General features: G+C 41.6%; 1 protein-coding gene across 1 annotated transcript in view; it reads right to left on the bottom strand.

Annotated features, from left to right (window-relative positions):
* The window catches only part of GPAM (glycerol-3-phosphate acyltransferase, mitochondrial), a 28,154-nt gene extending 12,136 nt beyond the window's left edge, over positions 1–16,018 (bottom strand). The window contains exons 1-11 of the mRNA XM_009480027.2: positions 15,985–16,018; positions 15,612–15,742; positions 13,465–13,587; positions 10,413–10,486; positions 7,370–7,483; positions 6,102–6,251; positions 5,082–5,178; positions 3,972–4,108; positions 2,525–2,624; positions 1,594–1,806; positions 1,087–1,200 (exon numbers count right to left, since the gene is read on the bottom strand). Coding sequence (XP_009478302.2) covers positions 1,087–1,200; positions 1,594–1,806; positions 2,525–2,624; positions 3,972–4,108; positions 5,082–5,178; positions 6,102–6,251; positions 7,370–7,483; positions 10,413–10,486; positions 13,465–13,587; positions 15,612–15,742; positions 15,985–16,018 — 1,287 coding nt within the window. The remainder of the gene's footprint in view (positions 1–1,086; positions 1,201–1,593; positions 1,807–2,524; positions 2,625–3,971; positions 4,109–5,081; positions 5,179–6,101; positions 6,252–7,369; positions 7,484–10,412; positions 10,487–13,464; positions 13,588–15,611; positions 15,743–15,984) is intronic.
* Between the last annotated feature and the right edge of the window lie 3,598 nt (positions 16,019–19,616).

Genomic DNA, 19,616 nt, shown 5'->3' with positions numbered 1-19,616 from the left:
AAATGAATACACATACAAATGAGACCTGACAGAGGTGGCTAGGAAGGTATAGAGTGATCAGCATTTCACTAGATTAAGAGGGCAGATAACCTTCTTTTCCTTATGCTGATCCAAGAACAATTGTTAACTCCCTACCAAGAACAGCCTGGAAGTGACCCAAGCCTTCTCCTTTCGAAGTGAATTAATATCTTTCCCTACTACGCTAATTATAATGCAGTGCAGACGGTCACAATAATTCCATGCTGCGGTAATTGAACCCTCCAAAGCTCTCCAACCTACTGCTTTTCTGAGAGAAGTAGGGCAGAAAGAAGAACACCTAATTAATTTGAATAATGTTCTAGTAGGTTGTTGTTACAGTAGTTAATCTTATTAAAGTCATACTAAAAATAAGGTATACTGTAGCAGAACACAGATTAGTGAAAGGTAGATAAATTAAGTATAGTACTAGCAGATTCTGCAAAGAGATCAGAGAAAATTTAGAAAGTGAAGGCAGCTAGTACTGCACCACGCCATTCCCTCAGAAACTACACAACCAGTATTTGGTGAACTAGTATAGGTAATAAGTATAAACTAATAAACTATGACATTCAAAGAATATGCAGATTTTTATGATATATGATCCATGATACTGTTATAGCTACTAATTTGCTTAGCAGTTTTAAAAATCCAGTGAGATAAATGCCCTTCCTCACCAACAGTGTAAACCATTCAATTACTCAAACTGGAGAACAGCATTCGGTTTTCTTCAACTCCAAATGTCTCGACAACTTAAACATGGTACAAGGGTCATTTTAAAGATTGTTTGTTAAAACAAAACAAAGAACCCCAGTGAGATTACTTACACCATTTCAAACCTAACACAACCCTTTACATCAACTCTGAAACTATTTCAGCTTAACACAAATGTATCCGAAGACTCATGCCTTCAGAAAAAAACAGGGATACTTTTGTCCCACTGGAATTGTCTTCAGCAGATAATGCTGGTGATAATAACCCACAAAGAGAAAAATCAAAATAAATACGTCGCACTATTGAAACATCAAAAATGTCAAAACTTCAAAAGGATCTTCAAAATATCAAACTTACTTTTAAGGAAAATGGTTGCGCAAAATCTACTCTGACACAGCCATAATTCTTCCGCAGCATTCTGAAGACTCCTCTAGCTATACTCCAAAGACTTTCATTCTTCTTAGGCTTGCCCTGGAAAACATGGTGGTTGTTTTGGGTTTTTTTCCAATTTGCAATTAAAAGGTCATACTTAAGAATTAAAATGCATGCAACCGCACACAAAACAGGCTGAATCTTTTGACACACCTTGTAACTTCAAGGAAATCTAAAGAACTACTGTTTTCCATATATATCCAATCAAACTTATTATTTGTTATGTCATGAATGTGCATTTAGAAATACGTCACCAATACATCAGCACTCCCTATCAGAGAGGTTTTGTGATTCACGGCTCTATGCTCTTCAACACTAACACCAAGTACATGTGACAGAGGACTCCTAGCACGTAATTTAACTATGTAACACATTTTCCTGCACATAAACAGAAGATCTTCTAGGCAAAACAAGTTGTTCAATTGCTCTTACCAGCTGTTCACTGTTATAGTGACCTTCAATTATGCGATCATAGGAGATTCCCACAGGTATAATTAGGACATCAGGAGTAGCATTTGAGAAGAGAGCATCCACCACCACAGACAGAAGACCTGCTCTAGCTCCAGATGTCTTTCCACTTCGAGACCGTGTGCCTTCCAAGAATATTTCCAAAAACTGCTGCTGTCTCAACAATTCTTCTATGTGCTGAATACAAAAAGATTGAAAAAAAGAAAAAAAAATAAGTAACTAATTATTCTGGCAAATTCACATTTGAAATATATTGTCAGCAATGACTTCCTTTTAAAAACATTGGAAGATCATGAGTTGGCATGAATACTTGTGAAAAAAACAAAAGCAGTAATTAACGCTTGACACAAACCCAGACCAAACTGCAACTGAATTTGTATGAATATACACGCATTGTATTGCCATTTGTTCAGGAACAGCATCTCTCACAACAGTTGATCTAGCCAATTTGTATACATCTCTCCTCCTGGTTCCTCAGTACATTCCATCTTCCAAGATGCAAATACAGCTATTACACTGGATAGCACAAAGGATTACATTGACCCATCATAAACAGAGACTTCCATTAAGTTAACAGAATCAGTGTAGATATGCCCCAGTACAAAAGAAATCAGAGAAACAAGGCTGAATTTTAACATTAATTCAGAGTATTAATTCCACTTTAATAAGGATTACACAAGGTGAAAATGTGCTTATCCTCAAAGGTGCTAGGCATTCAAATCTCTTTTTTTTCTATACATTCAAGACTTCATACAAAAAAGTATCCTTTTCTTGCAGCATGAAACCTAAAACAAATTCAAAGCAGTAAAAAACATCCCCAGACTGATGGAACTCACTTTCCCACTTGCCACCCAACTGAAATGCTGCCTACAGAAACAAAGCAAGAAATACGTACCACATAGAGCAAAGCTCTGTAGAGGAAGTCCTTACGACCATCAGGACTCTGATCTAACTTTCGACGAATGAAAAATCCTCCTAGCTTGCGGATCAATGTGCTGCATAATAAAGAACTGATTTTAGTTTGCAGGAAACTACTACACATCCAATACAAAATTCCTAGCATGCAACAAGAACTGAAATTACTGAAATTCTCAAAGACTAAAATGTATTACATTATTTACATACGATGGGACCACGCAAATATTACTCTATTTAACTTACAAAACAGGCTTCTCTACACTGTCTTGCTCCATTTCACTCCCTTGACATACCACTTACCCTCTGCAGTGACCCCAACCGGGAGACTGTTGTACATTGAGATGTTTATGACCCGCGTAACAGTTAACCTGAGCTGGCCCCAGTCTGTGCTGTGCTGCACATACAGGATGGCCTTCGTGCCCGTGTTGTGGTGCACATACCCCTTGGCTGCAGCATCAGCTCAGCCAGCTAATTTTAACAGAGCAGCCTGCAGGCAGCTCCCGCTTGGCACCAGCAATTATGCCACCTGCGTGGCCTTGCCTTTATCTAACAGTTCTCATGAGAACATCCTTTCTGCTTGACAAAAGAAATGATGAATAGAGTTGTTTTCTTGTAAGAAAATCCTACACTAGCTCAAATGACCAAAGTGGGATAACCCTTTCTGTGGGCAGGATCCGCATGGCATGCTATGCATGCACCAGAGGCCCGCTGGATGCTGCACAACTTGGGATTCCCAGCAGCTAAACGGATGTTAGATTACCTATGCTAGTCTCTCTTTCTTTATACTGCTAGCCCTAATAAATAGCATTTTAACTGACACTTTATAGAGTTTGAATGCCTTTCTTACTGGGATCATCACAGACCAGCATCTACTGATGCAAAACACCCTCTAAGTCAAGTATGCCCCTTCTTTCCTCATCATTTCCTGCAAGATCCAGTGGCTTTTCAGAAATTAGGTATCCCCAAATTCTGTCTCACTTCCAAAATACTACCTAAAAGACCTTCTTATGTTCTTCAGCCACCAAAATATAATTTAAACGGAGACCAAATTGGAGTACTTTCACAGAAAGTACTATTTTATTCACTCAGTACTGTCGCTGCCTATTAGCCAGCTCATTAACCTTCATGAAGAAGAGTTGACCATTCAACAACACTTTTTCACATACTCATCTTTCCTTAGTCACCTACCCACTTTGAGACTCCCAGAAGGGAATATCCTTCCTTGCCCTACATAGGTTATGACAGAATTTCTCAGAAGGATTTTGTTATGCTCTCTCTGAGCAGGTAATAGGAACCAAAGAAGTCCTACATGATGGCCCAATAATACTCAGATTACCTTACACTTTGACATAAGATGTATTGTGCAATAGGTCACCTGACGATCCCCCCACCTCACTCTTTTCCAAATAAGAAGAGGTTATTACCTGAAGATGGGGATGTTGAGATTGTTCCCTGCAGCAATGTAGGGTGCTTTGATGTTATGGCAGAAAAGAATGAATGTAAGGAGCAGGTAGTCAATGTGGGATTTGTGAACAGGCAAGAAGATAAGAGGCAAATTCATCTATGGTGGAGAGACAAGATACAAAAAAGAGAGAAGACGGTAAGAACTGTGGAATAGTACTCCTTTTCTAAAATCCATCGCTGAGATTGCTAGCATCATATCATCAGAACTGATGGTATTTTCTGGTTACCATCATTCAGTTTGTTTACTTCTGGTTTTCACTCAGCTGTGACGAGAATATTTTAGTCAGCTGTACTTCTTAATTTTAATGGACTGCAGTTTTTAGTTGTACACATTACAAGAATCAATGATTAATATTCTCAGTTTCTTCGGACTCACAGTATTGAGACAACAATCAAACAATTCAAGGGATGTGGCCAAATCACCAGTGTCACCCAAGGAGTGCTATTTCTTTCTATTAGATATCAGCAAGGATCTATGAATAGTGGGGTTCCCAAACACTGTAATCAAAACATAACAAACAAAAAAGGTTCCTAATATTTTCTGTTTATTTATTTATCTAATCCACCTTTCTAAGCTAATCTCTGCACAAAGAATCAATTCCTTTGAGTGTAAAGAAAATGGTAGAACTTAGGAGTTATTTTGATCAATTTCAATAAATATCAAAGGACTGGGAAGAGATTTCGGGTAAGAAATAGGAAAAGTTTATTTCTTAAAGATGTTTATACCAAATTAAGGTAAGAGTGAAAAATCCTAAATAGACCTACTAATTTATTATGGGCTGCCTCAGCACAAAAAAAGAAATACTGCTGAAGGCAGGTTATCCAAGATAATCATTCAGCCCGATATGAAACAAAGGTAAAACCAGAGTTCACATAGTATTTTAGGTTACACAACTCAAAAAGCATTACATTTAATTAAAAACACTATTTCACAGATATGAGACAGATCTATCTACAATCTGGTATCATACAGACTTACCAGAACTCTCCAAAAAAGAGAAGCACTGTAAACATTTATAGAAACTACATCAGAAATCTGCCTTACTGGATTATTTCTCCCCCTCCCTTACCTCTGTTGCTGCTTTGACCATTTCTATTTGACCTCTGTGGATCTGAATATTCCAGAAAAAGCTGTTAAACAACTTCAGTAATACCCAGCCAGTCAACCTAAAGGAAGAACAAACACAACTCAAAGTTTCATTCGTTGTTGCCTCCATTTTATATTGCTTCTATATGACTAAAAGCAAAGCCATAAAATTTGATCATATTGAAAGAAAATTACTATAAAATCCAATTGCTTAACAAGTTTTTGCCTATCAGCTAAGCCATGGTTAGTAACCACATTTCAGCCTCCTGCAATTATGACACAAAACTTGTTATTCTCAACCTCACTGAAGGCTGGTCAAAGGGCAGAGACCACTTTACATATGGGGCAAGTTAATGGAGGTCCTAAGAGCAATTACAACAACAAACCTAGTTAGGTGACATGTTACGTGTGTATCTGACAGCGTGTATCTGATCTTGTGGGAGAATTCAATATAGTTACAAAAAATATAGGGTTTGAGTCACAAAAGTCGGTGAAGGGGACTAGGAACACGAGAGAGAAAAATTCATCCTTAGTAGTAAAGGTAGACGCCACAGTAGAAGATTTTATCTAAGATAAGACTCTTCCTGAGATATTTATAACTACAGGTTATGATATTCAATGGCCTACTGGAAAAAAAGATCCTTCACAGTCTAAGATGCTGCAGCTAGCTACTCTTGCTCGTACCAGCCTGAAACAACAAAGGATACTAGTATTGGTCTAAGCCTTAGCACCAAGACTAGTTTCAGGGGAAAAAAATGTCTGTATCTAATCTTAAGATTTGTCCCTTGAAAAGGCAGAGGGTCCCTGCTGCATCTGAAAATGAAGAATAACTACCATTTTATTAGGTAACATTAGAAAAGGGATTTTTATGAATAATGTATTATTCTTTAGAATAGTTATTCATTATTTACGAATAATGTGTTACAAGCTCTGCTGGTATAATACAGAGAGAGCTTGGCCATCCTTCTACCCATTGACAATACTGATGAGCCATTTTTCTTACCTGATTAAAGCAGGTGACACACTTGCTACCATTTCCTGGAGAATTTTCCTAGCTTTTTTCTTCACTTTGTTGATAGCTTTAGGATCTGTCTGAGCAAAACTACCCGGAGCACTTGGTTCAGAAGCTTCATCTACAATGGCCTTCTGGACTCTAACATTAAAAAGTAAAACTTATGAGACAGTCCCGCAACAGAAGAGTTCAAGACACAGACAACTGCTGGGAATGAGCCATATATTACTACAGCAGTAACTTGCAGGCATAAAAGAACATGCACAGTGAAGTATCGTGTACTCCAAATGCATTGAATTTAATTCAGTAGTTTTCTAAGCTCTGCAAAAATGCAGAAAGAACAGTTGAAATCTCTTTGTTAATATTTTCTCTTTCCTGCCATGGCACTTTCACTTACCTCATTAGACAGATTTATGCAGTTGCTATTTTGCACTTCTACAGCATTTCCCCCTTGAATTCTCAGTTTTACAAAGTGTAGCTAAATTTTATAAGGGCTATTTTCCCCATTTAAAATATATCTAAGAGAGATGAAGTGGTTTAACACACCATAACTGTGGCACAACGTGGTCTGCTTTACTTTTCAAAAGCAACACTACCATCTTCAGATAGGACTCGAACATTAAAAATTCAGGAGACTTAGGAATGTTAATACAGGCAGCATCCGACCTCTGACAAAAGCAGACTCAGTGAGTGGGCATGCGGTTGAATTTCTTTGTGTCCAGGGAAAACCCGATACCTTACTAGCTAATCAGGGGCTCAATGTGCTATTTAAAATGCGGTATATGAAACGGAAGACAAGCTCCGCAAAACAAAGGGTGGGTATTTCATTCTATAGCCTTTTTCCTGTTTTGCCTCACAGTCTTGGCATACGCTCAGGGTACTCTGAAGTGCTGCTTTCCTATTATTTCTGAAACGCTGACAATTTCTGATGACTGCAGTATGACTTTAGTGGTAATGATTTACATGAATTAGATAAGCAAACATTTGAAGAGTTCCCATGTAGCAATTTTATTTTTCTGTGTACTGTCTGCTGTCCACCCACCATGCATCATTCATTTGGAGATTCAGAATTCTTCATCCTCCCTCTTTTATTATTCAAAGAGAAACTGCAAGCTACAGCCCTGAAGCACTGTGCTGAAGATACCCTATCTTCTAATATTTTAAACAGTCTCATTTTCAAAACCTGCTGTTTCCAAGTTCTTAAATTATATTATAATGTATCAGTCATACAAAAAATAGTTTATTTTGCATTATCTTACCTGCTGTTATTCAGCACATTTTCTGTCAGGTTCTTGGCAAACATACCCTTATGAACATCCCTCTCTTGCACAAAAAGGACATAACAAAGACGTCTTGCAAGCCACCCTCTGTACCTACAAAAATACAAAGGGTATTCCAGTGTGACCCTCAAAATATTTCACTGCCAAAAAAATGAATTTTAAAAATACCTAAAAATTCAATTAAGAAGCAAAAGTAAGTAAAGTTTTATGAAGGGCTGCCCAAAAGCTTCTGTGTCTTCTAGTAAATTGTCAATATGTTAATGTTACAGATGAAATAACTGATGCGTAGCACAACATCTGAGACAACTGAGGTCTGCATTACTTCGATTCGGGGTGATACCATCCTTAAAACGTCCACAATATCACAGAAAAGTAGCTACAAACCAGCATATACATTTTGCCTGTCCACTGGAACCGACTCCCCAGGTCAGTGAGGACAAAAGAAGATGCAGTGCCCATTTCTGATTCAGTGACTTTCCACCGAGAAATGTAAATGCCCCGCTAAGAGGTTTGTCGACTTCAAGAACCACTTGGGATTCCCTCTTGGGAAAGTTGCTCACATTGTATGCACAGGGTAAACTCTCACAGGCACTTATGAAAAGGTGTCTGTATTAGCCACCAACAGTAAAAACACTTTTTTAGTAATCTTTTCTTCCTTTCCAGTGTTTTTAAACACCCAGTCCTATGTGCCTCCTACGTACCTTCTCCTTGCAAAGTTTTAACAGAAGTAGAAGCACTAAATAATCAGTAAATCTCTCTACTGTTCAAGCATTTAAGTAAGGCATTATGTGACCAGTCTCCAGTTTCTGCCTTTTAAATTAACCCTGTCCTCTACTCGCTGGATCGTATAAGCATGTTATTTTGAACAGTTTTCCTATCACAGAAGATGCATGTGATACGGGAAGGGATAAAATCCAGTCCCCAGCAGTGAATATTCATTACTATTTTCTCTCCTCACAGTTCTCTACCTCACTCACCAGGCCAGGACTGGACAAGCCACCACTCATGCAGGTCACTCCACAAGCCAAACAGAGCTGGGATCCCCAGCTGATGTGATGGCGCAGAACTAACAGTTGGAAGAAGATATTAAACTCTGGCCATTAATTAATGGCCAATTAAACTCAAGACCAGAGCACTCAGTATTAGGCAAAAACCCTGTCCTGAGGACTGCCGGTGCAATGCATCGCTGATGCTCCAGCCAGTGTCCCAGACGAACCGTGGGTGGCAATACTCATGTTGGGTTTCCACGCTGGAGTGCCGCCAAGGTCTCACTCCTTGTCACCTGAGTTACTGATCTTGGCTGTTACACCTCCCTACCACGTTTCAGTAAATTTATACATGTGTTAAAACCAGCTAGGAAAGATGAGAAGGAACCTTTACACTGTAAAAGGCCAAACCACCTGAGTGCACAGGCCATTCACTATAATTAAGATGAGTGCACATGCACAAGCCATCAGCACAGTCTGACACATAATGGTTATACAAATATTCAGATCATCTCAAAGGACAAAGAATTTTGCTATTCATGCTGTCAGGGAAGTAGACTGGTGACTCTGTTTTAATCGCTTTTCCATTTCCCCTTCCGATCGGAGTTTGAGAGTCTTATTGATTTTTCTAAAAAGCAAAGTTAAGAATATGCTTCTTTCTGACAAGAGTTTTGGTAACTATGAACATATCACAACAGCATACAGCTATTGCAAGGATCTGTCAAGGTATAAAGGCTTCTACATTCATTTTACAGCTTAGATATGACATAGGATAATTAGAAAAATCTGTTTTCTAATCGTGTAGCAATGATAGAAGACAAAAACCACAAAGAATAGATCCAGTCAAGATATATTATAAAACTGACAGTCACACCTCAGAAAAAGGCTGTGGTAATATCTCAATACAAGTACAGTATGCTAGCAGTTAAAGAGGATCCTTCTTGCCTTCTAAGGCCAAGAAACTGTGACTACGTAACCCCATGGGACCTCAGAACTTCATTAAAACTGCCAATTTTCAGACTATAATGACATTCTGAGCTAAAGGCACTTTTTGCAGAATAATTCATTAACCCATATTTTGTTGCCCTTACATTTCTAATTTAAGTAACTCTGACCACTCAAAACCATTCAAGCATTAGACTTTTGAAACTAATTTAAAAAAAAAAAAGTTAAACACTATTTCTATTTTTTTTCTGTATTCTAGACTATAAGCTCAACTCTTAAAAAAACCATAATTAATTCAAATTGAAGAAAGAACAGCCTCTAACATTAGCTTCCTCCCTCTCAAGCACAGCACAATGCTGCCTTTCTTCTACTCAGACACTTTGGCTCATTTCTTTCAGGCTGCTGGCCTCTCTTTGTTTGCTCTGACTCTACAACAAACGCTGCAGGATCTGCTTATGCTAATGATTACTGTAAAATCCTTAGCAAGCATTATTAACTTTCCAAAGAACAGAATAAAGATTTTTGTGTACTTCCAGTGTCTTCATCCCAGAACACAAGATATATTTCCAACAGCACAAAGATACATCATAATTTTTAGGTCATATACACCATCCTTCAGGAGCTGCACTCTGCCACCGAGGCAGAAGAGAGACAGTCTAGGAAGACACATTCAGATTTAATTGTCATTAGTGATAATAGTCAACGCCTAAATTGTGAGCCAGATCTGCTCAGTAAATTAAAACACAGCCTGAAGTCATTCTTAAGAATGGGAATAAAACAGCGCCTCTCAGCATTATGCTATGGATGCTGCCATTTGGACTAAAGGAGAAAGGATTTAAACATGCTCTGTTTTTTGTGTAACAGGTTTGACCCTTACACTCCTGGCCTGTAACCCCAAAGGACTTACTCCCAGCTCCCAGATACACACAGCTGGATTTAACAAGTATGTTACTTTCCTGAAGTCAGCATCAATTCCTGCATTTTAGGACAGCAATATATACTCACTCAGTCTGGACGACCCTAGAGATTTCCCTGCCATAAGATAAGAATGTATTGAATTTTAAAAGCAAAAGAGAGACTTGCTACATTACCTTGTATGTGTTTCATTGATATATATGACATTACGTAGACCCAAAGAAGGAATACTAGCATTGAAGAAGTTATCCTGTAAAACCAAGGAAAAAAAAAGATTAGTGGACTATTTTGTTACATAAGAATAGTTGCGTCTTTACATTCATCACAACATTTAAGATAATGCAATGTTTTTCACCTCTATTATAAACAAAAGCCAAAGCAGAGAAGTGCTGAACTTGTTTATAAAGTACACAAACTGTTCTGAAATGAAAATGAAATTGAGAAAGTCACTATTCCCAACTCCAATACTTTCAAAGTATTCTCTGCGCTTCACTGCACACAGAAATGGTTGTATTGGTTGTATTCTACAAGCCAGATATTTTATCATATTCCGATGTAATATAAAGCGGGATTTGTCACAAAACAGAACTCATCTTTGAGACAGAACTTTATTAAGCCACATTCAGCATCAGTATAATCATGAGCCTTTTGACGCTCAGTCTGTGACATCCAGTTTGCCAGCAGATCAGGCATCACGTAACAGCAGCCCAAGGGTCAGGATATCCATCCACAGTTAGGTGGCAAATCTCCACATCCCTGCTCTGCTTGAACAACAAACTTAATCCAGCCTTCTGCATACCTGGTACAGACTCTACATGCCAGGCTATTAACTGTTCTGGGATGAGTTCGAGAGCAGTTCCACTTTGAATAAACAAATATTCCCTGGCAGGAAGATCTAAACTTTAATCTTCCATATTCCAAGTAAGTACCTTGACTGACAGGCTGGTTTCTTTCTGCACAAAAAATATTTAATTATAAAACTGGTACCATGCCAACAGCGAATTAGAGCTAAAATGACTGGGACTGTGCATGTCAAGGAAGGCAAAAACAGGATAGCGAAGGAGAAAGATGGTTACCAGCAACAACATAGCTGCAGAACAGCCTCGCTACCAATTTTGCAATGGGAGTCAGATAAAAGTCTCATTTGTTTGTATTTTGTTTAGGACACACCATTTGCCACAACTTAAAATATGAGCATCTTATGTCATTTGCAAATCAGGTAGAAATTATGTGCTACAGTGGGAGCACACAATCTTTTGCCCCACGTTAAAGCATAACCGCATTGTACATACAATCAACAAATTGTTGGTCTAGGCTCTGAAGAGGAAACATCAAGGTCATACTAATTTCTTTGACTATTCACTGGTAATTTTTTGTGGATCTTAAAGCTAGATGAAACGTTCTGGCAAAGAAAAGTGAAACAACTTGTTCTTGGTATCCCAAAAAATCAGCAAAGTTAAGTACCACTGCACACCCAAGTCCACTCCAGTGCTCTAACTGTTAGGTTATAACCTCGCTCTGTGAAACAGCTTTTCCTTATTTAACTTCCCCCTGAACCTATGTCACTATGTGGTTCTGTGAGACCAAGTGAGCCAACACAGCATCTGCGTGCCGCTGCGAGAGAGAAGCCCAGCTCCCACCACCACATTCTGTCCTTCCCCACTAAACACTACCCCCCATCTCCTAACTTACACCACCTCTAGCATGCATCACACCCCCTAACGAGCCAACTTCATTCAGGCAAGGTAGAAAGCTAAGACAGCGAGACTAACTGAATAAATAAAGCAGGCAGTTTTCTGCTTGGTTAGTGAACTTGATCGGCCCCCAAGAGAGCAGGAAGGAACAGAAGAGGGAGAAGCAAGACTTCCCACTCCCTGCACTGGTGAGGTGTTAGTTTGGCCAACACACTTAAGGAATTCTGTCTCACTCATCCATCCCTTTTCCTTAAGAGAATTAACAAAACAGGCAGCTCAGAAAGAGTGAAATATCTAGAGTCTAATGAGAAGATCTGGTTTGTTATCATCTGCTGCAAGGATGGCATTTTCTCCTTCTGGCAGAAGGCAATAAAGGGCTTAATCAGGTCATGCCCCTTTCCTAAATGCGATCTCAGGACAGGTAATTAATTCCTTATTAAATGGACAAAACAACAAGATTTTTCTTCCTAGCGCATAATTCCCAACTTGAGAGGAACAGCCTAATTACTAACAGACTAATTACTAAATGTATAAAGGCCTAAGTTGAGGATTCCTGTGCACCTTTTTACAAGTTGAAATAGTGTCTGTTACAAGTAGTCTCCGTTTATCTAATTGCTTGTCTTGTTGCCCATATCACACGCAGCCTTCACAGCACATTTGGATTTCTATCCCACGTTTGTATGTTATTGCTACAATTTTCTATTCTGGCATAGGAATAGAGTGAAATAACTTTTCCTTGGTCAAAGAAACAAGCAAATTTTCACTCTAGTCCAGCCAATCATGGAACTAAGTGCAGGTGTAACTGAGTGTAATTTAAAGCCTGTGGCGTACACATAGTCAAAGTACATGATGAACTGGTTGCAAACTATATCATGCCGTTTATCAGCATTTTGCATCTTCAGCTTACAGAAAGCCTGCCCAATGCAGTTCAATAAAGTTCACATTTTAAATCAGCTTGCACAACCCCTCTAGAGCCACCATCTTGACACTGTTCCCAGCAGACAAATATCCCCACTATCCTAACTGGCACTCCTGGTTTCCAGGCTGGACTGAAAAGCCAGGAATCAGCCAGGTGTAGAAAACCAACCTGTCTCCTCAAGCACAGGATTGATCTCTTCAAGTTTGAAGCATATTGCTTACTTTCAAAACTGTACTTATTCTGTGGATCGAGAATTAAGTGTCCTAAAAGTAAGCCTTAACACTTTCATAAGCACCAAATTCCCATTATTGATCTAGCAGAGCAGGTAATTTTTTTCCATACAATTTCCTAGCGCTAATTCTGAGGAGCTGGAGAGTTTTGTGCAAGGAATAAGTCTGCACTGAAAAGCAGGAGACAAAGCATCACAATAGGTCTGTGTCATCCATTAATTCCATGACAAAAAAAATATAACCACAAACAATGGTGAAAAACTATATTCCTTGATGAAGTAAGAACACTGTGACCTTAATTCTGAAAGTAAGAAAACTACTGAAACTTCATTACGCTGCAACTATGCATTATTGTCAAACATAATCCAGTCCATAATCTTCTTACCCAGCTCTGGGGAGTGCACACGTAGCAACATCGTCCCACAAACGGCCTTTTTCTGCTCAACAGAGTCTCCTTCCATTTTAAAGTGGCAGATCGGAAGAGAGTAGGCCTAGAATTACACTCTCCCTGCAGAACAAAAGACCACTGTGTAAATATCCAGAAACATGCGCTTTACTAGGTATGTGAAAACTTTGAGCACGAAGAGTTGCCGGACACAAAAAAAAAAAAAAAAAAAAAAAAAATTACCCCCCCCAAATTACATAAAACTAACACAAATTTTCCCAAGATTTTTCTAAAATAAATTAACTATCTCCAGATGATGTGATTTTAAAAAATAAAAGCAAAATCACAGTGTTGTACTTATGTACCTTAAGCACTGCAGCATTTGTTGACACAAAAAAATTTAAAATAAATAATAACTCTAATAAGAAACAGCAAGGGAACTGACAGCTGAGAAAAGTGTAAGAAGTTAACAGTAAATTACACTCTCAATAATGTAAGGGTACTTGTAATATGAGCAATGTTTTAAGCTTTTACTGGACATCACCCTGTAAAATTGCAAGAAGACTGAATGTATGCAAAATATTAACTCCTTTGGCTCTGTATGCTCTTTTTCAGCAGTTTCATGCAAAGTGATATGAAAGAAGGAACCACTGTGCCTTCTCCGATGTTAAGTTGTCTTTCTGAAGACTACAGAACCAAAAAATCCAAAATAACTGCATTCACAGAACACATTATTTATGTTATTAGTAAAAATATACTTTACTACAATTTTTACAAAGACATTGATTGTTCCCATTAAACTCTACTGAGTTATTGCCTGCCTGACAATAAGCACTGGATTGCTGTTTTCTGAACCACATATTCTAAGTTTTTATTAAAAGGGAAGTTACAGAAACAAACCAAACCAAAACGTTGTTTAAAATAGCACATTTAAGTGGAAGAGAAGCAGGGTACAACCAATACCTTAAACCAGCATAAGGGTTGGAAAACACACAAACAGATCATCACACACTCAGCTAGAAAACCAGCCCAGTGAGAAACAACCAGAAAGTCAAAAGCAACGCTGAAGATGCCTAAAAACTAAAATGTGCATTTATCACATTTGGCAAGCAGTATGAATTGATTATTATGCATTGGCTAAGTCTCCTACCTGAAACAAACAAGCATCAAGATGCTAAGCCTGGCCCAACCTCTTCTCTATCACCTTCCATAATGTTAACTCCAAAATTAACCAGTTTTGTAACAACACTGTTGTCTTCTGCTTGCCTCCAAGCCCTGACTGAACTCACCACTGCTTTCTTACAAAACCTCCTTCCTATCTCTTCTGTCTCACCTGCCTTTATCCCGCTCTCTCACAGATCTCTTGGTTACCGCAGCTTGCTGTCTGATGTACCTTACATCTAGCTATACAGAAAAGCCAGCTGCCAGGACATCTGTCCTTTCCCTCAACTCTGACCATGTCTCCAACTCCTCTTCTGTACCGAGTTCAAACTCCTCCTCTCCAGAGCCCTGTCTAATTCTTCCTGACCTATGCTTCTAAACCAACCAGTACCAGCCCAGTCCCCATGTGGCTCTTTTTGCTCCACTCAGCCCTCTCTGCTCACTGCCCGCTTTGTCTCCTCCAAACCCCAAGACTCACTCAGAGGACACAGACTTTTAATAGGCTCCTTATTTATATCCACCAAATTTTCTCTGCCTCCTGTATTACACGAAAAGCTGCAGCTACAATGGCTACATGACCATGCATCTTTAGCTTCATGCTCCTTTTCACTTGTGCACTTCAAACTACATCCTTCAGAACAGCAATGAGCTTTCTATTTGACTTTCTGTTTGACCTCAGTCTACTCCAGAGTGGGATTCTGCATGTTTACTGCTATATAAAATGATTAGTAACATCACACCAGGAGACTGTAAGACTATCAATAGGGTTTGATAGGGTTTTTCTTTTCTAGCAACATCAGCCTTTGGCACAGCACTGAACTACTGGTTCCTCCTTACATTTCAAGTTAAATTAAAACCAAACTGTATCATGCATGAGAGAGGTGATGCCTTATCTTCATTCTGCATAATAACAAAAAAAAGTCCACCTTAGACCTGAAGAAAAAATAAGATAAATATGGCCAGTAACATTCACAATTTTTACTTACCCATTCTTCACTGGAATGCTTACATCTACTGATACTGCACTCTGCTGAGGTGGACAAATAGGAAACATCTATTGTTCCAAGGGACAAAGCAGTTTCATCCATGACACAGGAGTTGAACTGAAGATCAGAAGCTGCAAAATAATAACATACATACATATATATATACACACACATATACCCAGAAACATATATACACACGCATAATTTCAGTGATGGATATCTAGCAATAAATGAGCAAACTGGTATTTTTGCACCTTTCAGTGAAAGTTAGGCTCTAAAGAAGTTTCACTGCAGTCAGAAACCAGCATGATTTTAACATGATGAAAAAACCAGCACATTTGATTTCCATAAATACAGCATACCAATCAGCTACCTGCACATTTTTCTCTCCCTGCTCTTCGTCCCATTACAGGTCAGTATAGCCTCTTTACACTTTTCCACTGCTCTTCACTGCATGGTTTAAACCACTCAGCCACAAGGATACACATTTCAGCCACTTTCAAAAGTTTACTATTCTCTTGCACTCCATGACCTCACTCTTTCATCACTTGCTTCTCAAGGACACCTATTATCTACAGAAAATTTCATTAATGTTCTCTGCCAATCCTATCTCACAGTGTATTTTATGTGTCTGATCTAGCTGTAGCCAAACCAGTTTGCAAACTCCTCGGAGGAAGGAGTGCTCTACACAAAAGCACACCCCTAAATCTGAGCATGCTGCTGACAGAAGCGACATCACAGGCTTGTGGGATTAAAAAGCAGTAACGAAGTCTAAACTTGCACTATTATTTTAAAATGGAAGTTGTATAGTTCACAAAATAAGCACACTAAATAACTCTTCCTCAGCCAAAGAAAAAAGAAAGTAGGCCGAACATAGCAAACCAGCTAAGCGTTGTATTGCATATCTGCAAGGGACTACAAATTAAACTGCTTTATTATGGAGAGCCATCAAAATAGGAATCCCGGCATTTTCCTCTAGCGAACCTGCCAAGTGGCAACACCGCTTCTTCCATCTGTCGCCACAAAGAAACCTACAGCACAGCCAAGCCACGAGCCATCAGGTACGAGGCTGTGCCTACCCTGTGTGCTGACATTTGCAAGAGCACGGCCTAAAACTTTAGTCCAATATTTTGTCCTTCCCACCGCCCTCCCCAAGCAGACACCAACCTCTCCCGTAACACCTCCGGGTGCAGAGCTCCCAATACGAACTGGAGTTCGAGCACATGCTTGTCTTTACGCAGCCTAAGTACGTAAGTTATCCTTTTCAGTTTGCTGGCTCTTACACTCAATTTGCCTTTTTATTTTTTAATTAGCGCTCAGGCAAATGAATATCTGAACCACCCCACGGACACACAAAAAGGCTCACGAACGAACACCTAAGCGGCGAAAGCGAAGCGCGTCCTCCAACTGTGCTCAAGGTGACCTTGGCTGCGCCGGCACGCAGGAAAGATGAACTTTAAAAAATCCGTAATGAGAAGGCTGTTTGAGGAACAGCAAGTTTATACCCACCTCTCGCAAATCCTGCCCTCGCGGGTGGCCGCCCCCCGCCGCGGCGCTCAGGCTGCCGCGCTGCAGCCGCACGCCATCCTCACGGGCTGGCAGCGGGCTCCGGCGCCCGCAGCCTCCACACCTGCTATAAATAACAGCGGAGCGGGGCGGCTCAGCGCGGCTGCCGGCCGCCCGGCGTCCCCGGCAACGCCGAGCAGGGCCCGGCCCCGGCCGCCGAGCCCCCGCGGGGACGGCCGAAGCTCCCCGCGCCCGCCCCGCTCGGCCTCACGGCAGCCGCGGGGTCCGGCGGCGGCGCCGCCGCCTCCGCCGCTCCGAGGGCGCCGCCGCACGCACCCCCCGCAGCCGGCCCGGCCGCTCCGCCGCGCCGCGCAGCCCCGGCTCCGCGCTCCGCCGCCGGCCCGCCCCCGCCCGCCACGCGGCAGCCCCTCGCCCCGCCCCGCCCCGCCGTCAGGGGCAGAACCCCCGGCGCCGGCTCCCGCCCCGGCTCCGGCTGCGGCTCCCGCGGCGGCCCCTGCCCGCACCCTGGGCTCCGCGGCGGCCGCTGCCCCCCTGCCCCTCCGCCCGCCGGCGCCGGGCCTGACGCGAGTTCCTGAGCGCCCGTCGCCATGGTGCGGGCCCGCCGCCTCCCGCCCAGCGCCGCGGCCGCCAGCGCCTCGCCGGGTGCCGCAGGCCCGGGGCCCCGCCGCTGCCCTCCCGCTCCCCGGCGGCGCCTTTAGGCCGCCGCGCACCCGCTGCGGCCGCCGTCCCCACGCCGGCACCGGCGCCGCCCTGAGCAGCTGCGGCCGCCCCGGCGCCGAACCGCAGCCCGGCGCGGCCGCTCCCCCTCGGTGTCCCCGGCTGCAGCCGCCGCGGGCGCCGGGGCACGGCCGAACAGCCGGTTCCTCCTCCACACCGGCGGCGGACGGGGCTGACGGCCGCTTCGCGCTCAAATCAGAGCTGCTAAAAAGCAAAACACGGGGAAAAGTTACGTAAAACCGTGTTTATGGGACTGCGGCGACTCCGGGCTGCAGCGGAGGGGCTGTAGAAATGAACGCTCGCAGAAAATTCGGGACGGGTATCGATCTGCCTACCTGGCCTTGCAGCAGTGCCAGTTTGCCTTTCACTGAGTGCAAAAGCAAATGTTGATTGAGATTGCTGCATATAAACAAACATGGGCTGAGAGTATTTTTTGGCTTTGGCGGTCTTGGGCTATTTAAAGATAGTCTTTCTGTGGCTCAAATTGAGTTACAGACCTACGGAAAGGCTAGCACCTACATTCCTTCTTTCAGCGTCCGAGTCTTCACCGTTACTCAAAACAGCGTGCCACAGGAATAAAGTGACAAAATACAAGGCATCACTTTACTCTAATGCAAACATTCTGCTTACAAATTTAAGTAACCCAAGGAGGTATTCTCCTTCTAGAGGTCTCACTTCTAGATGTCATTTTGAATTTATTACAAATGAGAATTGTTAAGTAAGAATTACAGGTGCTTTTCACACAGAAAATGCATGAGATTTGATAGACAAAACCCGAACTGCTGCACGCATATGCGAGTCGCCCTCCTTCCCACAACTGAGCACCTCCCGGGCAGTATCACTGGGATGTCAGAGCTGGTACTGTACAAAGAGCGTTCTGCAGTTTGTGGGTCAGAAGAGATTTTTGGATCTGAATTTTCCTCCGTTTAGCAAGAAAAGTCCCTCTGTTTCATTGCAAGGTGGACTTTGGAATATGAGACATCTAATTTTCAAATCACAAAAATACAATAAGATGTGATCTAGTGAAATGTACAACTCATATAAAAGTTTGTATTTCTGCATAATACACAGTGCAGCACAGTGTATAGCAAAGCACCATTTTCTAGGGCATTGTATTTTGTACGGAGAAAGAACAACGTGTAATTGTATTTCTTACAGCACTTTCACGTACTAAAATTTTCTCCCAGTGTTCTCATCGTCTGGGCCAATAATTTCAGATCTGATTAGTGGTTCTGTGTGTCTGTTCTCATGAAGGAGAGTTGGTTGAAATAGTGCCAAACACCCACTTCCAAGTTTAAGTCTTGAAAAGCAACATAGCCAGAATCTCTGGCCACTTCTGCAATACAAGCCCGTAACTCTCCAGCTTTATAACAAAGCTTTTGACTCAGTATCAACTTTTTCTTGAATTGACTTACTGAAGGTCAGCCGGGAAAGAGGGGGCAGATTCTGCTTTCATCTGGGTCTACTGCGGCTAAATGGATTTGTAACTGCTTCGCTAATCACAGCCTAGCCCAGGAGGCCATCTATATGGAAAGAAAATACATAAGGGTTTCACCAACAGAGAGTCACAGTGCTACTGTCAGATTTGTGTGATCTCAGTTATTACACCCTCATCTCAGCCTCGCTTGCATAATGAACATCTCATTGACTTGGCGGAGTTGTGGAGGCCAGAGGGGGAGACGTCCGTCTCTGATCCTGCGGCTCAGCCGGTCAGCAGGGCCACATCCCACACTCAGGATTGCGTGGAGTTGCATCAGAAGC

This window comes from Pelecanus crispus, chromosome 10, assembly GCF_030463565.1.
Source record: "Pelecanus crispus isolate bPelCri1 chromosome 10, bPelCri1.pri, whole genome shotgun sequence".
NCBI classification, from domain to species: Eukaryota; Metazoa; Chordata; class Aves; order Pelecaniformes; family Pelecanidae; genus Pelecanus; species Pelecanus crispus.
Note: the sequence above shows the minus strand (reverse complement) of the source record. Positions and strands in the feature narration are given on the sequence as shown.